At 52.1% G+C, this 14,887-nt stretch overlaps 1 protein-coding gene across 3 annotated transcripts in view; it reads left to right on the forward strand.

Annotated features, from left to right (window-relative positions):
* The window catches only part of Abcf1 (ATP binding cassette subfamily F member 1), a 13,979-nt gene extending 3,702 nt beyond the window's left edge, over positions 1 to 10,277 (forward strand). For 2 of the 3 annotated variants that reach the window (XM_005370735.2, XM_026777837.1), the window contains exons 2-25: positions 2,251 to 2,297; positions 3,087 to 3,173; positions 3,272 to 3,401; positions 3,718 to 3,755; positions 3,835 to 3,942; positions 4,351 to 4,428; positions 4,508 to 4,603; positions 5,539 to 5,637; positions 5,810 to 5,932; positions 6,200 to 6,300; positions 6,373 to 6,458; positions 6,592 to 6,731; positions 6,865 to 7,013; positions 7,231 to 7,314; positions 7,419 to 7,543; positions 7,702 to 7,814; positions 7,898 to 8,069; positions 8,198 to 8,272; positions 8,355 to 8,425; positions 8,969 to 9,001; positions 9,084 to 9,252; positions 9,388 to 9,452; positions 9,546 to 9,618; positions 9,704 to 10,277. In XM_005370735.2, the coding sequence (XP_005370792.2) occupies positions 2,251 to 2,297; positions 3,087 to 3,173; positions 3,272 to 3,401; positions 3,718 to 3,755; positions 3,835 to 3,942; positions 4,351 to 4,428; positions 4,508 to 4,603; positions 5,539 to 5,637; positions 5,810 to 5,932; positions 6,200 to 6,300; positions 6,373 to 6,458; positions 6,592 to 6,731; positions 6,865 to 7,013; positions 7,231 to 7,314; positions 7,419 to 7,543; positions 7,702 to 7,814; positions 7,898 to 8,069; positions 8,198 to 8,272; positions 8,355 to 8,425; positions 8,969 to 9,001; positions 9,084 to 9,252; positions 9,388 to 9,452; positions 9,546 to 9,618; positions 9,704 to 9,870 (2,429 nt within the window). In that variant the 3' untranslated portion in view covers positions 9,871 to 10,277. The remainder of the gene's footprint in view (positions 1 to 2,250; positions 2,298 to 3,086; positions 3,174 to 3,271; positions 3,402 to 3,717; positions 3,756 to 3,834; positions 3,943 to 4,350; positions 4,429 to 4,507; positions 4,604 to 5,538; positions 5,638 to 5,809; positions 5,933 to 6,199; positions 6,301 to 6,372; positions 6,459 to 6,591; positions 6,732 to 6,864; positions 7,014 to 7,230; positions 7,315 to 7,418; positions 7,544 to 7,701; positions 7,815 to 7,897; positions 8,070 to 8,197; positions 8,273 to 8,354; positions 8,426 to 8,968; positions 9,002 to 9,083; positions 9,253 to 9,387; positions 9,453 to 9,545; positions 9,619 to 9,703) is intronic. The other variant, XM_013355052.2, reaches the window with a different exon arrangement.
* Positions 10,278 to 14,887: the final 4,610 nt, after the last annotated feature.

The raw sequence follows: 14,887 nt of genomic DNA on the forward strand, positions 1-14,887 counted from the left end.
GCTCTGTAGACCAGGCTGGTCTCGAACTCACAGAGATCCGCCTGCCTCTGCCTCCCGAGTGCTGGGATTAAAGGCATGCGCCACCATCGCCCGGCCACTTTTGCTTCTTATACACCTTATAAACACAGCTTAAAGGCTTTAATGTAGCCCAGGCCAGGGATGGCCTTAACCACGCGTTGTTCCAGCCTGGCCTTGCAGTGTTGTCACCACAGACTTGAGTGGAGAGTGGCCTTGAACTGCTGAGGATGGTCTCAGTCTCAGCTGTTGTGTGAGACAAGGTTTTGCTGAGATGCCCAGACAGGGCTCAAACTCAGTTCTCTTTCCTTAGCCTGTTAGCTCGATTACAAATATAGACCAGGAATGTTAATATTCAAGTGGTTTTTTCCTGCTTTGTAACTCAGGAAAGTTTAAGAAGTTTAAGGAAAGCTATAATATGGAGGTAGGAAGAGGAGAGGCGTGGCGGAGCTCTGGTCCCGTGATGACCTGTGCACAGGGTTTTCTCATTCCAGCTAAGATGTCAGGCATGGTGGCTCACACTTTTAATTCTAGTACTCAGGAAGCAGAGGCAAATGAATCTCTGATTTTGAAGCCAGCAGGATCTACAGAGTGAACTCCAGGACAGCCAGGGGTACATAGAGAAACCGTGGGGGTTGGGAGGCGCGGAGCAGACCTGGTGGCTCAGGTCTGTAATTCCAAATATGTGGGAGGCCAAAGCTGGAGGCCAGACTGGGCAACTTAGTGAGACTCCGCCTCAAAATTAAAGGTGAGATGTGGTTGAGTTGTGACGGGCCAGTGTATGTGAGGCCCTAGGTCATTGGGATTGGGCTCCACGAGCTGGCTGGCACGTGAAGGTTCCGAGTATTAACCCTGCACTCCCTCTGACCTGTGAGCTCCAGTCACCCAGTGAGTACCAGGCTCAGGCTTGAAAAGCATTCTGGGTAGGATGCGTAGAGCAGAGACTAGTTTCTATGTCTGGACTTAGCGAGGTACCTGGGAGGATAAGAGTCCACAGCCTAGCTGGGGCAGGAAGCAGGAAAGATGGGTAGGGCCTCTGTTAGCCTCTGAGGCTATAAAGTAGAGAGACTGTCTTTTATTATATCCAGGGCTTTTTGTTCTGTTTTGTTTAGTTTTTTGGCAAAACAGATATTCAGTAAGACTTTTCTGATAAATAAGGAGTGTGGAACACATGGGATTCGGATGCAGCTATGCTTACTGTGGGGGCTGGAAAGGCTCAGCAGGTGTGACTTTAGTCCCAAAGGACCTAGTGCCCTCTGCTGGCATTCTGACACGTCCCTGCATGTAAAATAAGTCCTTTAAAAAGGAAGCAGTGACAGCTAGCAGGCGACTGATGACGTCTCTGAGTGAGTGTGGCCTTCAGAAACCATGGTAGTGTCCCGGCCACAGAGGGAAGTCGTGATTAACCCTTCCTCTGCACGGAGAGTGGAGGGTTGCATGTGTAACAGTGGGCAGAAGTGAGCAGTGGACCAGACTCCTTTGTGCCCTGAGAGACAGTCTTTGGAGTCACTCTCTAGACGAGAAGACTGCATGGGAAAGTGACCAGTTGTCCTTTACACTGTAGATTCAGCACAGCCTGGGTGTTCATCCGCAGATGGTCATTGTCGTGGCCTACAGCCTTCACACACACACACACACACACACACACACACACACACACACGGTACCGTAGGGTAGGGGATCACACACAGTACAGTGGGATAGGGAAAAGCTGAAGTGAACGCAAGGCTTGAAGGTACCAAAGGTCACCCCAATAACGCACTGCTCCTCGGCCAACTAAAGCCTTCCCCGCAGCCTGACCGTGTCCCATTTGACTCGCGTGTTTCCACATGAGTGTTTCTTCTGACAGCTGGTCTAGACATGGCCTTGTGACCCACCTGTGCCTTCCTCCATAGGAGCCCTGTGTGGCACGAGGTGTGAGCCTAGCTAGCCTCTCCTCTCCACCCAAAAAAAATCCACTTTTTCTCAGGGCCCTTGCTCTTTTGTTTTTCAAGACAGAGTTTCTCTGAGTAATAGCTCTGTAGAGCAGGCTGGCCTTGAACTCACAGATCCACCTGCCTCTGCCTAGCTTGAAGAAGTGTTCTAAGGAAGTAGTGTTTGGAAGAGCGAAGGAAAGCAGACGGGCTGTTTTGTGAGACTGTGTTTTCCGGGTAGAGCCAGCTGGAGCTCCGCTGGAGCTCAGGCTGCTGGGTGTCTGTAACAACCTAATGTTGTGATTTCTGTTTTACTTTCCAGACAAAGTGGTGAAAAAAGGCAAAAAGGACAAGAAGACCAAAAAGACGGTGAGAAAATGAGGGTCCAGGAAGAGAAGTGGCTGTGGGTGCTCCCATGTGTATAAATGGACCTGTGAGGTCTGAGGAGGGACAGGGCTTGCTACGAAAAGGGACTCTGGGTGGCTGGGTAGTTTTGTCAGTCAGGAAGCAGGAGGCACATGGGCTCCTGGGAGAGTCTCAAAGAATTCATATTTTTAAAAATTCAGAAAGAGCTGGGCAGTGATGATGATGTTGCACGCCTTTAATCCCAGCACTCAGGAGGCAGACAGCAGTCAAATATCTGAGTCAAGGCCAACCTGTCCACTAGGGTGAGTTCCAGGACAGCCAGGGCTACACAGAAACCCTGTCTAGGAAGAAAAAAAAAAAAATCAGTGGCCAGACCGTGGTAGCACACGCCTTTAATCCCAGAAGCAGAAAGGGGCAGGTATCTGTGAATTGAAGGGCACCCTGGTCTGCAGAGCAAGTTCCAGGACAGGCTCCAAAAGCTACAGAGACTCCCTGTCTAGAAAACCAAACAAACAAAAACCATAAAAGAACAAATACTGCTGTCTTACAGGTCTTCAGGTTGGGGAGTTCAGTGGGCTCATGGCTTCAGTGGGCACGCGTGTGTCATACTTGTACAAAAGTGGGAACCAGACGTTCTTGGGGAGCAAACATGAATGAGAGTTAGGCATGGTGAATTCAGATAAAAAAAAGATGACCACTGGTACTTTGTAAAGGAGAGAGAGGCAAGATGAGGCCTCCATGCACACAGCTGGCGGCCTCTGAGCGGCTTGCTGCGTCTTGTCCCCTTTACAGTTCTTTGAGGAACTGGCAGTAGAAGACAAACAAGCTGGGGAAGAAGAGAAAGCCCAGAAGGACAAGGAGCAGCAGCAGCAGCAGCAGGTACCCATGACGGGCTGGGAATCCCGGGACATCTCGGACCCACCAGCCCCTCTGAGCCCTCGGCTGATAGGACTTCAATTAACTCCACATTGTTTCAGCAGCAGAAGAAAAAGCGAGACACCCGAAAAGGCCGACGGAAGAAGGATGTGGATGACGATGGTGAAGAGAAAGAGCTCATGGAGCGTCTTAAGCAGCTCTCTGTGCCAGCCAGTGATGAGGAGGACGAGGGTAAGTTTCTGGAGGGGACACCAGGAGGTGGTGGCGCATGCCTTTAACCCCAAACTCAGAGGCAGGGATCTCTGAGTTCAAGGCCAGCTTAGTCTACAAAGCAAGTTCAGGACAGCCAGGACTGTTCCACAGAGAAACTGTGTCTCAGAAAGAAAGGAAGAAAAAGAGAGAGAGAGGGAAAGGAACCTGAGGGGCAGGGAGGCATCCGAAATTCATGGTTGGTAAGGCCTCATTCCTTGCAAGGTCTTTGTGTTGGTGAAGTGAAGGAGCCAGACACTGGAATCTTCTTGACCATTTCCTCTCCTTGTCCTTTCAGTGCCTGTGCCGGTTCCCCGAGGAGGGAAGAAGGCCAAGGTGAGCTCTCAGCAGGTGAGCAGAGAATCCCAAGGGCAGCCGCAGCAGCCCCACTGACTTCTGAGGTCTTTTCCTGCAGGGTGGGAATGTTTTTGAAGCCCTGATTCAGGATGACAGTGATGACGAGGAGGAGGAAGAAAAGCATGCTCCCAAGCCTGCCAAGCCAGAGAAGAATCGCATCAACAAGGTGAGGCGTGGTTTCCTGCTTGTAAACCAGCTCTCCTAAGTTTGCCCTGGTCGTGCCGCCAAAACTCATCTTTACTCAGAGTTGTCTGTCTGCCGCAGTCTTCAGAGGTTAAAACTCCAAATCTGAAGCAAAGACCCCTCTGCCTGCCTCTCCCCTTGGGACTCTGCCATGGCATTGCAGCAGTTTGGCTGCGTCCTTCCTTGCTGAAGCCTTTGCTGCCGTTCTGCTGCTCCCCCCAGCCTTCTAGCCCTTGTCTGGTTTACTCCTGCTTGAGTGGCACTTTCTGGGTCTCATGTCGTGTGTCCACCCCCTACCCCACCCCCCGCAGCCCTTTTGAAACTTGGCGGGCTCTCTGGAAATGTGTTTGTAAGTGGCAGAGTAACAAAGTCATCTGTGTGTGTCCCGCAGGCTGTGTCTGAGGAGCAGCAGCCTGGGCTCAAGAACAGACGGGCAGGAAAGGAGGAGAAGTCCAAAGGGAAGGCCAAGGTGAGAGCTGCAGGTGACGGCTGCAGGTGACAGCTCTCATCAGTGGAGCATTTCCTCAGGCCTGTCTTTCCCTTGTTAGCCTCAGAATAAATGTGCTGCTCCAGACAGTGAAGGAGAAGATGATGAAGAACTAACTAAAGAGAAGGAGAGAGAAAAAGCCAAGAAGGCAGAGCAGGTCTGTGTTCTGCTGGGGCCCAGGGCGGGAGGGGTGAAGTCTGTTGCTGTCCTGCGAGGCGGTGGAGCCCACCTTTAATCCCGGTGCTTGGGAGAGAGGCAGAACTGAGTTCCAGCACAGCCGGGACTGTAGGAAAGGGCACTGAAGTAGTGTTTAGGTTTGTCTCTCTGTCTCATCTTTTTACAACTCTTGGAAAGTGGCAGCCATTTTACCCCGTGGGCCACATGAAGACAGGCATTGGTCAGGTTTGGCCCAGAGGCTGGAGCTGCACTGGATGGAAGAGGAAAAGGCCTGGAGTTTGCCTCTGATGAGCTTGCCTCTGTCTGTGCCATTCGCTGGCACTGTGATCTAGAACACGCCTTGTCGTGTGCTGGTCTCAGTTATCACGTCTGGATGCTGTCGTCTCTCTCTCTAACATCCTCAGGCTGCACACTGCAGTTCTTTCTCTGCATGTTAATGACAGAAATTCATTTGTCCCACCCTCCATTACATTTGGAAGTTAGTTCTTTAGTTACAGGCCTTTCCTTTCATTCCTTACCACACATTTCACACCGGTGGTTTCTGGTGGCAGTGTTGAACAAGGACTCGGGATGAGTGAGAGCAAACCATAAGCTAGACCAGGCTGGGTAGGGAGGACAGCTCAGCTCCCTGCCCCACTTGGATGCATGGCAGGTGCGAAGGGAGCTTTTGTTTGTCTGTTTCTGGGTTTGGGTTTTTTGTTTGTTTTGTTTTGTTTTTGTTATTTGTTTTTTATTTGGTTTTTCAAGACAAGGTTTCTCTGTGTAGTCCTAGCTGTCTTGGAACTCACTCTGCAGACCAGGAGGTAGCACTCACTGTCTCACCACCACACCCAGAATCAGCTTTCTAGGACGTCAGTCCTTGGTGTGTGCTGCTGCTGCTTCTGATTGTTTCTTGATTGCCACGTGCTCTCACAGGGCGGAGAGGAAGAGAGAGAAGAGGAGGAGGGGGAGTCGAAGGCAAATGACCCCTATGCCCACCTTAGCAAAAAGGAAAAGAAAAAGCTGAAGAAACAGGTCAGCCTTGCTCTTCATGGTGTCTGTGGGTTTGTAAGGCCAGGTATGAGGAGAGCTTTGGGGCTGCTTGACACAGAGCAGCTGAAAGGAGGGGGTGGTGTGTCCCTCAGCCCCTCTCAGCCATGACAGGGTGGAGCTGCTGTGGTGACATGAGCGTCCTTTCCTTCCCCAGATGGATTATGAACGCCAGATGGAGTCATTAAAAGCAGCTAATGCTGTAGAAAATGACTTCTCAGTGTCCCAGGCAGAGGTGTCCTCCCGCCAGGCAATGCTAGAAAATGCATCTGACATCAAGGTGAGATGTGTGGGCCTTTGCCCACTTACTCACCTCAGGAAAGGCCTGTCCTCGCTTTCTCTCGGGCTCTTGGTAGCCCCAGAAGGCATGTAAAGGAGTGGATGCACTGGGAAGGTTCTGCTGGCTTGCGCGGTGGCAAAAATAAGAGCACCCATGCTTGGAGGGAAGGGGTAGAAAGGCTGGCCCCACTGAGGAAAGTGAAGATTTCTCCTGTGTGTGTGTTTGTGTGCATGTTTGTCCTGGGTTCCTCCAATCTGTCGGCTACAGTTGGAAAAGTTCAGCATCTCGGCCCATGGCAAGGAGCTGTTTGTCAACGCTGACCTGTACATCGTCGCCGGCCGCCGCTACGGGCTGGTGGGGCCCAATGGGTGAGAAGGTGGGGCTGAAGGGGAAAGGAGGATGCTCTGGGTGGCTGGGTCCTCATGGTTCTTGTTCTCCAGCAAAGGCAAGACCACACTCCTGAAACACATTGCCAACCGTGCCCTGAGCATCCCCCCTAACATTGATGTGCTGCTGTGCGAGCAGGGTGAGGCCGGGAGTGGGGGCAAGGGGCGTGGGGGAGGGGTGAGCAGGGTGAGGCGGGGCGGGGGGGGGCTAGGAGCTCTGCCTAAGTCAGGTGGCCAGGACTGGCGTTGACATTTGAACCTGCCCTTCCTTAGAGGTGGTGGCTGATGAAACGCCAGCAGTGCAGGCTGTGCTTCGTGCGGACACCAAGCGACTCAAGTTGCTGGAGGAAGAGCGGCAGCTTCAGGGGCAGCTGGAGCAGGGGGATGACACGGCCGCTGAGAGGCTGGAAAAGGTAGAGGAGCTGCCGTGGGGAGGCAGGGCGAGCCTGGGGGTCTTGGAAAAGGTAGGGGAGCTGCCGTGGGGAGGCAGGGTGAGCCTGGGGGTCTTGGGACCCTTGGACATGGGTCCCCTTCTCCTCCTCCCAGGTCTATGAGGAATTGCGGGCTACTGGGGCAGCGTCTGCAGAGGCCAAGGCAAGGCGGATCCTGGCTGGTTTGGGCTTTGACCCTGAGATGCAGAATCGTCCCACACAGAAGTTCTCTGGGGGTTGGCGCATGCGTGTCTCCCTGGCCAGGTGGGCCCTACTGCTACTCTGCCCGTTTCTTTTCCCTTTCCTTTCTTCCAAGGCCACTTTAGCAATCAGGTTCGAGGCCATGGTACACTACCCTCACTGTGGAGTGTGAGAGCTCGGGGCATTCTCCCTTGTGGTCCCTGTCTAATAGAAAGTTCTCGTTAAGTTCTGCCAGCCAGGGGCTCCGGGTCTGCTGACCTTGCCCTCCATTCCTCCTTAGGGCATTGTTCATGGAACCCACACTGCTGATGCTGGATGAGCCCACCAACCACCTGGACCTCAACGCTGTCATCTGGCTCAATAAGTGCGTGGCCTCTGTTCTCCACTTTTGTGTCGTTGCCTCCCATTGGCTGCTTTCCCTGTTCCCGCCCCTTATTATAACACCCCACACCCCTTTCTACACTGCAGCTACCTTCAGGGCTGGAGGAAGACGTTGCTGATTGTCTCGCACGACCAGGGCTTTCTGGACGACGTCTGCACTGATATCATCCACCTCGATGCCCAGAGGCTCCATTACTACAGGGGCAATTACAGTAAGGAAGCTCTCGACGGGGAGGGGGGGGGGCGCAGGTGGACCCCCGAGCAGGACCTGAGTAACAGGCCCTGGGCTGGCGATGTGCTGTGTCTTCAAACTTCCATACATGGCTTCTCTCCCCAATTCACCTGTCCCTGGCTGTTCCTCTGCCCCCAGTGACCTTCAAGAAGATGTACCAGCAGAAGCAGAAAGAACTGTTAAAGCAATATGAGAAACAGGAGAAGAAGCTGAAGGAGCTGAAGGCTGGGGGCAAGTCTACCAAGCAGGCAGTGCGTGTCTAAACTTGTGGGGAGCAGGGTGGGAGCCTGTGGGACTGAGCCCGCATGGATTGCTGCCTTCTTCCCTCGTCCAGGAAAAGCAAACAAAGGAAGTCCTGACTCGAAAACAGCAGAAATGCCGTCGGAAAAACCAGGATGAGGAGTCTCAGGAGCCCCCTGAGCTCCTGAAGCGCCCCAAGGAATACACTGTGCGCTTCACCTTCCCAGACCCGCCACCTCTCAGCCCACCTGTGCTCGGCCTGCACGGTGAGTGACCACTGCTGCCATGGATAGCAGAGCCCTGAGCCTTAGCTTTGCACCGAAGCTCTAGCCCTTTCCTCCAAGGCCAGGCCTCTGCAATGACTGGGAAGTTATAAATGGCTGCTTTTTCTCAGGTGTGACATTTGGCTATGAGGGGCAGAAGCCCCTCTTTAAGAACCTGGATTTTGGCATCGACATGGACTCGCGGAGTGAGTTGGTCCTGGGTGACGGGGGTGTGGAGCATGAGTCTCAAGACTGAGGCTGCTTCTCTGACCACCTGTCTCCTTCCAGTTTGTATCGTGGGCCCCAACGGTGTGGGGAAGAGCACACTGCTGCTGCTGCTGACTGGCAAGCTGACACCAGTGAGTCCCAAAGCCAGAAGGGAGAGGAGAGGGCCCAGTACTCACCCTTGTAGGCTGATAGAAGTACGCACTGCTGAGGGCTGCACCCTCACTCCTGCGTAGGGCCGTAATGCTGGGGAGTGACACACGGTGTCCTTCAGCTTGTTTTAATATGGTCTTGCTAAATTGCCCTGTCCTTTCTCACCTTAGGTAGCTGGGATTGTGTGGTGTGTGCCACCACCCAGCTTAGCTCTGGGTCACTGCAGGGGAACCTGGTGTCTCCCTCAGTGCCCTCCTCACCCCCTTGCACCCATTTTCACTTTCTTGGGTTCATTTATTCCCAGCCCAACTCTGATATTTGTTTCTCTTAAGAAAACATTTATGGTGGCTCGCACTCATAAATGTAGCTCTGTGGAGTCTGAGACGGGTATTGCTAGCCTGGGCTGCAGAATAAGGCCATCTCAAAAAGGGAGGGAGGGAAGGGAAGGGAAGGGAAGGAAAAAGGAAAAACTGGCTACTGTGTCACAACCCTTCTGCCTCCCTGTTCTTACATTTTCCTTGCAGACCAACGGGGAAATGAGAAAGAACCATCGCCTGGTAAGCTGGCCTTGGGACTGAGGTGTGGAAGTCTGGCAGGAAGCAGGACTCCGACTGACCACCTCCCTCTCCTCTTGGGCAGAAAATAGGCTTCTTTAACCAGCAGTATGCCGAGCAGCTGCACATGGAGGAGACGCCCACCGAGTACCTGCAGAGGAGCTTCAACCTGCCCTACCAGGATGCCCGGAAGTGCTTGGGTCGCTTTGGCCTGGAGAGCCACGCCCACACCATCCAGATCTGCAAACTCTCCGGTACTACCACTCTTGGGTGCCCGAGGAGGTGACCTCATCGATTCTCCCTGGAGACTGGCAGGAGGAGGCGCACAAATGGGGAGCCCCATGTCCTTAGCACATAATGGAGTCTCAATACCTTTTCTTCTGTGGCAGGTGGGCAGAAAGCCCGAGTTGTATTTGCAGAGCTGGCCTGTCGGGAGCCTGATGTCCTTATCCTGGTAAGTGGCCAGTCACAGGAAGGGGCTTGAGGGTGAGCACTGCAGACACAGCCGCAGTGCTCGGCCACGGAACGCTCCGCTCCTTCTCCACAGGATGAGCCAACCAACAACTTGGACATAGAGTCTATCGACGCCCTGGGGGAAGCCATCAATGAGTACAAAGGAGGTAAGTCTGCTCGGATGGGAGGAGCAGCCCAAAAAGTGTGAGCTGGGCTCTCCTTTCCTGTTCTGACTCCCTTCTTTCTCCAAAGCTGTGATTGTTGTTAGCCACGATGCCCGACTCATCACAGAAACCAACTGCCAATTGTGGGTGGTGGAGGAGCAGAGTATCAGTCAAATCGATGGCGACTTCGATGACTACAAGCGAGAGGTGTTGGAGGCCCTGGGTGAAGTCATGATCAATCGACCACGGGATTGAGTGCCCCTCCTGGAAGCCTGCTGAGAGAAGCTCCTGTGGCCAGAATCTCTGCCCACCTCCTTTCTGTCCACCTAGAAGCCTGCTGTGTCTGCTGCCAACTGCAGCCCATGGGCCATGGAGGTGGAGTGTTGACTTGATGTGTGGATTGTGTCCTTCCCACTGAAGGGCTGTTCCCCTCAGATAGCTGAGGTGACCTTTGCTGTGGTAGAGTCCCCTCTTGCCACTCAGAACTGACACTGTCCGGTCCTCCTTCTGAAAGGAGGTCTGGTCCTGACTCACTGACACAAACAGTCGGAACCACAGGCTGCTGTGGTCACTTGTCTGGTGGGGACTCGGGCAGGAAAGGAGAGCTGCTGAACTGGAAGCTCCTTTTAGAGGGGAGGAAATAAAGGAGAGGGGTGTTGATGCTCTGTCCCTGTGTGGAGTTTCCTCTCCTCCCCAGCCAGTGTGCCGGCTGTACCCTCAGGGAAGGGAAGATGACCAAGCCCACCCTTTGAATGAAGTGGTGCTCCACCCTGTGCTTAGGGCTCCAGAACACTGATCTAAGGCCAGCAGTCCCTGTGGGCACAGGACACAGCGGTAGCTCCAGCACCCGGGGGTGCAGGAAGACTCATTGGCTATATGAGTCATGCCTTAAAATTGTGGCACTACAGAAGACCTGGGAAGAGAAAGGCTCTGCTTCCGTGAATGGTTAGAGAAGACTTGAAAACTAAGGACATTTATGATACAACTGACTGCCATGTACCTAATTTTGGTTAAGAATTGCCGTGTGTCCAAGAAGGACAGTTTCAGAGATGGGTTATTTGGTGACAGCTCATGGAGCTGGAGTGAGGACCAAAGCCAGTCCACGCCTGAGAGAGGCAGATCCAGTGGTGTGGAAGGAACAACTGGTGCACAGCTGGTGGGGTTTAGCCATCCACTCACTTAAGCATGGCTGGAAGGGAAGAGAGGAAGGCTTACGGTGTAGAGGGTAGGGAGTCCAGAAGTGCACAGCGTGGTGAGCTGTAGAGCCTCTGCAGGGATTCTCGGTGCTGGAGATCCTGACTGACCAGGTACCCATCTGGATAGCGGAGCTGGTGTGCTCTTGAGGTTGTTGAGGTAGTAGATGGTAGTCAGTCCTAAGCTGCTGTCTGGGGAGAACACTACACGCCCTCACATCTAGATGAGACTGCAGAAATGACAGGGTGTTACCTAGTGAATACCAAGGTCGTGGGTGTGAGTGGGTGGTGGAGCACACCTTTAATCCAGTACTCTGGAGGCAGAGGCAGGCAACACTACACAGAAAAACCTTGTCTGGAAAAGCTAAAGAGAAACTTGGTATGAAGAATGTGTGTGTGTGTGTGTGTGTGTGTGTGTGTGTGTGTGTGTGTGTGTGTGTGTGGTTGGGCAGCTGCACAAAGCCCAGGCTGTCCACCAGTTTTCTCCCATGAACAGCGTGTGTGGAGTTAGAAATGGCATCCCTTAGATGTGGGTGGGAAATTGTCCCTCAAAAAGAAAAATGGGCTGGAGAGATGGCTCGGTTAAGAGCACTAACTGCTCTTCCAGAGGACCTGGGTTCAATTCCCAGCACCCACATGGCCGCTCACAACTGTAAATCCAGTTCCAGGGGATCTGACACCTTCACCCAAAGCAAAAAAAAAAAAACCGAAAAAAAAAAAAAAATGAACACAAAAGAGAAAAAGACAGTCACTAAAAGTCTGAATAAACGATTTTATTAGCAGTCATATTTTATTCATGAGCTGGATTTTAGTGTTTGAGACAAGGTCTTGCTGTATGGGTCTGGCTAGCCTGGAACTTGCTATCTAGACCATAGCTGACCTGGTCTACACAGAGACCTGTCTGCCTTTGCAGCACCCGCACCCCTTCCCACCAGTGCACCACCATGCCCTTTTAAACACCTGCAGGGAATATAGAAACGTTTCATATGATGAGCATCACAGAAATTTTGGGGATTTTTGAAGTAGGGAGTCATTCTGTAGTCTAGGCTAGCCTCAATTAACTCTGTAGCTCAGGCCAGCCTTGATGTTGTGGGCCCACTGGAGCACTTGTAGGCGGTTAAGGGCATCTGCTGCTCTCTCAGAGGATCCAGGTTCAGCCCTGGCACCCACACAGCAGATCACAGCTGTCTGTAACTCCAGTTACAGGGGATCCAGCACCCTCCTTTGGCTTCTATGCGTGTGGTACACTTACATGTAGATAACATAAGCATAAAAGAATAAATCTTTAAAGTGTGGGGGGAGGGCAGCACTGGAGAGATAGCTCAGTGGTTCAGAGCACTGACTGTGGCCAGGCATAGTGGTGCACACCTGTAACTCCAGGAGACAGAGAAGCAGGCAAATCTTGGAGAGTTCCAGGCCAGCCTGGTCTACAGAGCTAGTTCCAGGACAGCCAGGACTACACAGGGAAACCCTGTCTCAAAAAAAACAGAAAAAACAAACCCAAAACCAAAACAACAAAAACAAGAAACCACACTTGGACCAAAGGATGTGGAGTTGATATGCTCAGCCTGTCTTTGTGACGAGAAAAAAGAAAAGATCAATCTTATGTGTATGGGTGTCTAACTTCACAGTTCTAGGGTCAGTTACTGCACTAGTGACCACACCCAGATTTTTTTTAATTTATGATTTTCTCGTTCTTATGTATCTGTACGTGACTTCACATATCCTGGGATAGAGGTGTAGGGTATACAAAGGTCAGAAGAGGGTGTTGGATTCTCTGGAGCTGCAATTCAAGGCAGTTAGGAGTCACCTGATCTGGGTGCAAAAAAATGAGAGAGGGGAGGGAAGGTGGGCGGGTGGACAGAAGGAAGAAAAAGAGAGTCTTGGGCTTGTAGGAGATGAGGAGAAGAAGCGATGTGGCCTTGAAGAGGAGAGCTGTGACCACAGGCTGCTTAGTTCCCCTCAAGGTGGGAGAGGGTAATTTTTAGCTACATGAGCGCTAAGAGGTCTGCCCTCATGTGGCCATTACTCAGAATAACAGTCAAGACACCTGCCAACTTGGTAGGCTTGCAGTCTCAGGATCCTCCTGTTTGTCCTGTGTGCCTGGGATCCTGTTGGGATCCCACGAACACCAAGCATTCGGGACCAGCATTCTCTTGCTGCGTACATCTCAGTTTCTCCTCCTTCCCCAACTCTGTATCCTTCAAGGTCTTCTGCCTCTCTTCAAATCCTGTTCCATCACCAGGCGGTGGTGGCGCACGCCTTTAATCCCAGCACTTGGGAGGCAGAGGCAGGCGGATCTCTGTGAGTTCGAGACCAGCCTGGTCTACAGAGCTAGTTCCAGGACAGGCTCCAAAACCACAGAGAAACCCTGTCTCAAAAAACAACAACAAAACAACAAAAAAAAATCCTGTTCCATCAGCTAGACATCCTGGGGAATGCTTTTGGTTTTGAAACAGTCTCACTCAGAATCTTTGGCTGGCTGGCCTGAAACTGTGTAGACCAGGATGGTCGCAAGCTCAGAGATCTGCTGGATTCTGCCTCCTGCATATTGGAATTAAAGATGTGCATCATACCTGAACTCTAAAAGTTCTATCATGCGTGGTGGGGTGTAAACCGCTTTTGGGTGGGCTACTCAGTCTAGGGGTTGTAACCCACCCTGCAGTCAGTTATTCCAGGGTCCCGGCGAGGCACTATCTGGAAGATATGAGCTGGGAGAGAGGAATGAGGATGTGCTAAGTTTGTCAGAACCTCCGTTTATTAGAGATGGGGTGCAGCTTATATAGGATAAGGAGTTGGGGGGTGGGCACAGGGGCCTGGGCTCTTGCCGCGTGGTTCACGTTGGTCACGTGGTTCGTGTTGGTCACGTAGGCCAGGAGTTCACAGGTTGACACACCTAGTTCTCTAGATAGTTTGGAATGTGGGGTGGGTTCCGCTAACAGGTAGCTCCCCATTAACAGCCAATTTGGGTGTGGGGTAGGCTCTGTCAATAGAACAGTTCCTAACATAATTAGGGGTGTGGGGTTCTCTGTAGACTCCCCAAGGTGATGGTTCCTGCAATAATCCTAGGAGGAAATTGGCTCCTAACAGTGGGGGCATACACATGCCACAGCAAGTCTACGGAGGTTAGGGGACAATTGTGGGAGCCATTCTCTACTTCCACCATATGGAACTCAAACTCAGCAAAACAATTTTTCTTCTTTTTAGACTATGTATATGACTGTTTTGTCTCCCTGTAAGTATGTGGGTACATCACACATATGTCTGGTGCCTATGGAGGTCAGAAGAGGGTCGGATTGTTCTATTGCTGAGATGAAATACAACTAAAAGCAGCTTGAGGAGGAAAGTGTTTATTTGGCTCACACTTCCGTACCTAGTCCATCATTGAAGGGACTCCAATAAGGCAGGAATCTGACAGGCAGGAGCTAACAGAGGCCTCAGGAGTGCTGACCCTATTCCCGCCTCCTTTGTAGTTCAGAGAGCAAAACAGCCGCACTGATCAGCCCTTACAGAGCAGGCAGTGGTGACACACACCTTTAACCCCAGTAGCACACTAGTGCACCCCTTTAATCCTAGCCCTAAAGAGGATTATAAAACGGAGGGACAGCTCTCACAGTCTCATTCTGAGGATTCCTGGAGGCAGCATCGCCATTTAGGGAAAAAGTAGAGGTAGAAGCCAGTGGTTGGCTGGTTTTGCTTTTCTGACCTGCAGGTTGAATCCCAGCCTATCTCTGGTTTTTGTTTGTCTCTGTAGCTTTTTGGAGCCTGTCCTGGAACTTGCTCTGTAGACCAGGCTGGCCTCAAATTCTGCCTGCCTCTGCCTCTGGAAACAAAGGTGTGCACCACCACTGGCCATCTGGATCTTACCGGATTCCCAGTTGAGCGTTCTTCTCTCTGATGACTCTAGCTGATGACTCTAGTTGACATAAAACTAGCGTTAGGGCTGGGCAGTGGTGGCGCACACCTTTAATCCCAGCACTTGGGAGGCAGAGAGAGGTGGATCTCTGTGAGTTCAAGGCCAGCCTGGTCTACAAGAGCTAGTTCCAGGACAGGCACCAAAAACTACAGAGAAACCCCGT

The sequence above is a fragment of the Microtus ochrogaster genome, unplaced genomic scaffold (genome assembly GCF_000317375.1).
Source record: "Microtus ochrogaster isolate Prairie Vole_2 unplaced genomic scaffold, MicOch1.0 UNK87, whole genome shotgun sequence".
NCBI lineage: Eukaryota > Metazoa > Chordata > Mammalia > Rodentia > Cricetidae > Microtus > Microtus ochrogaster.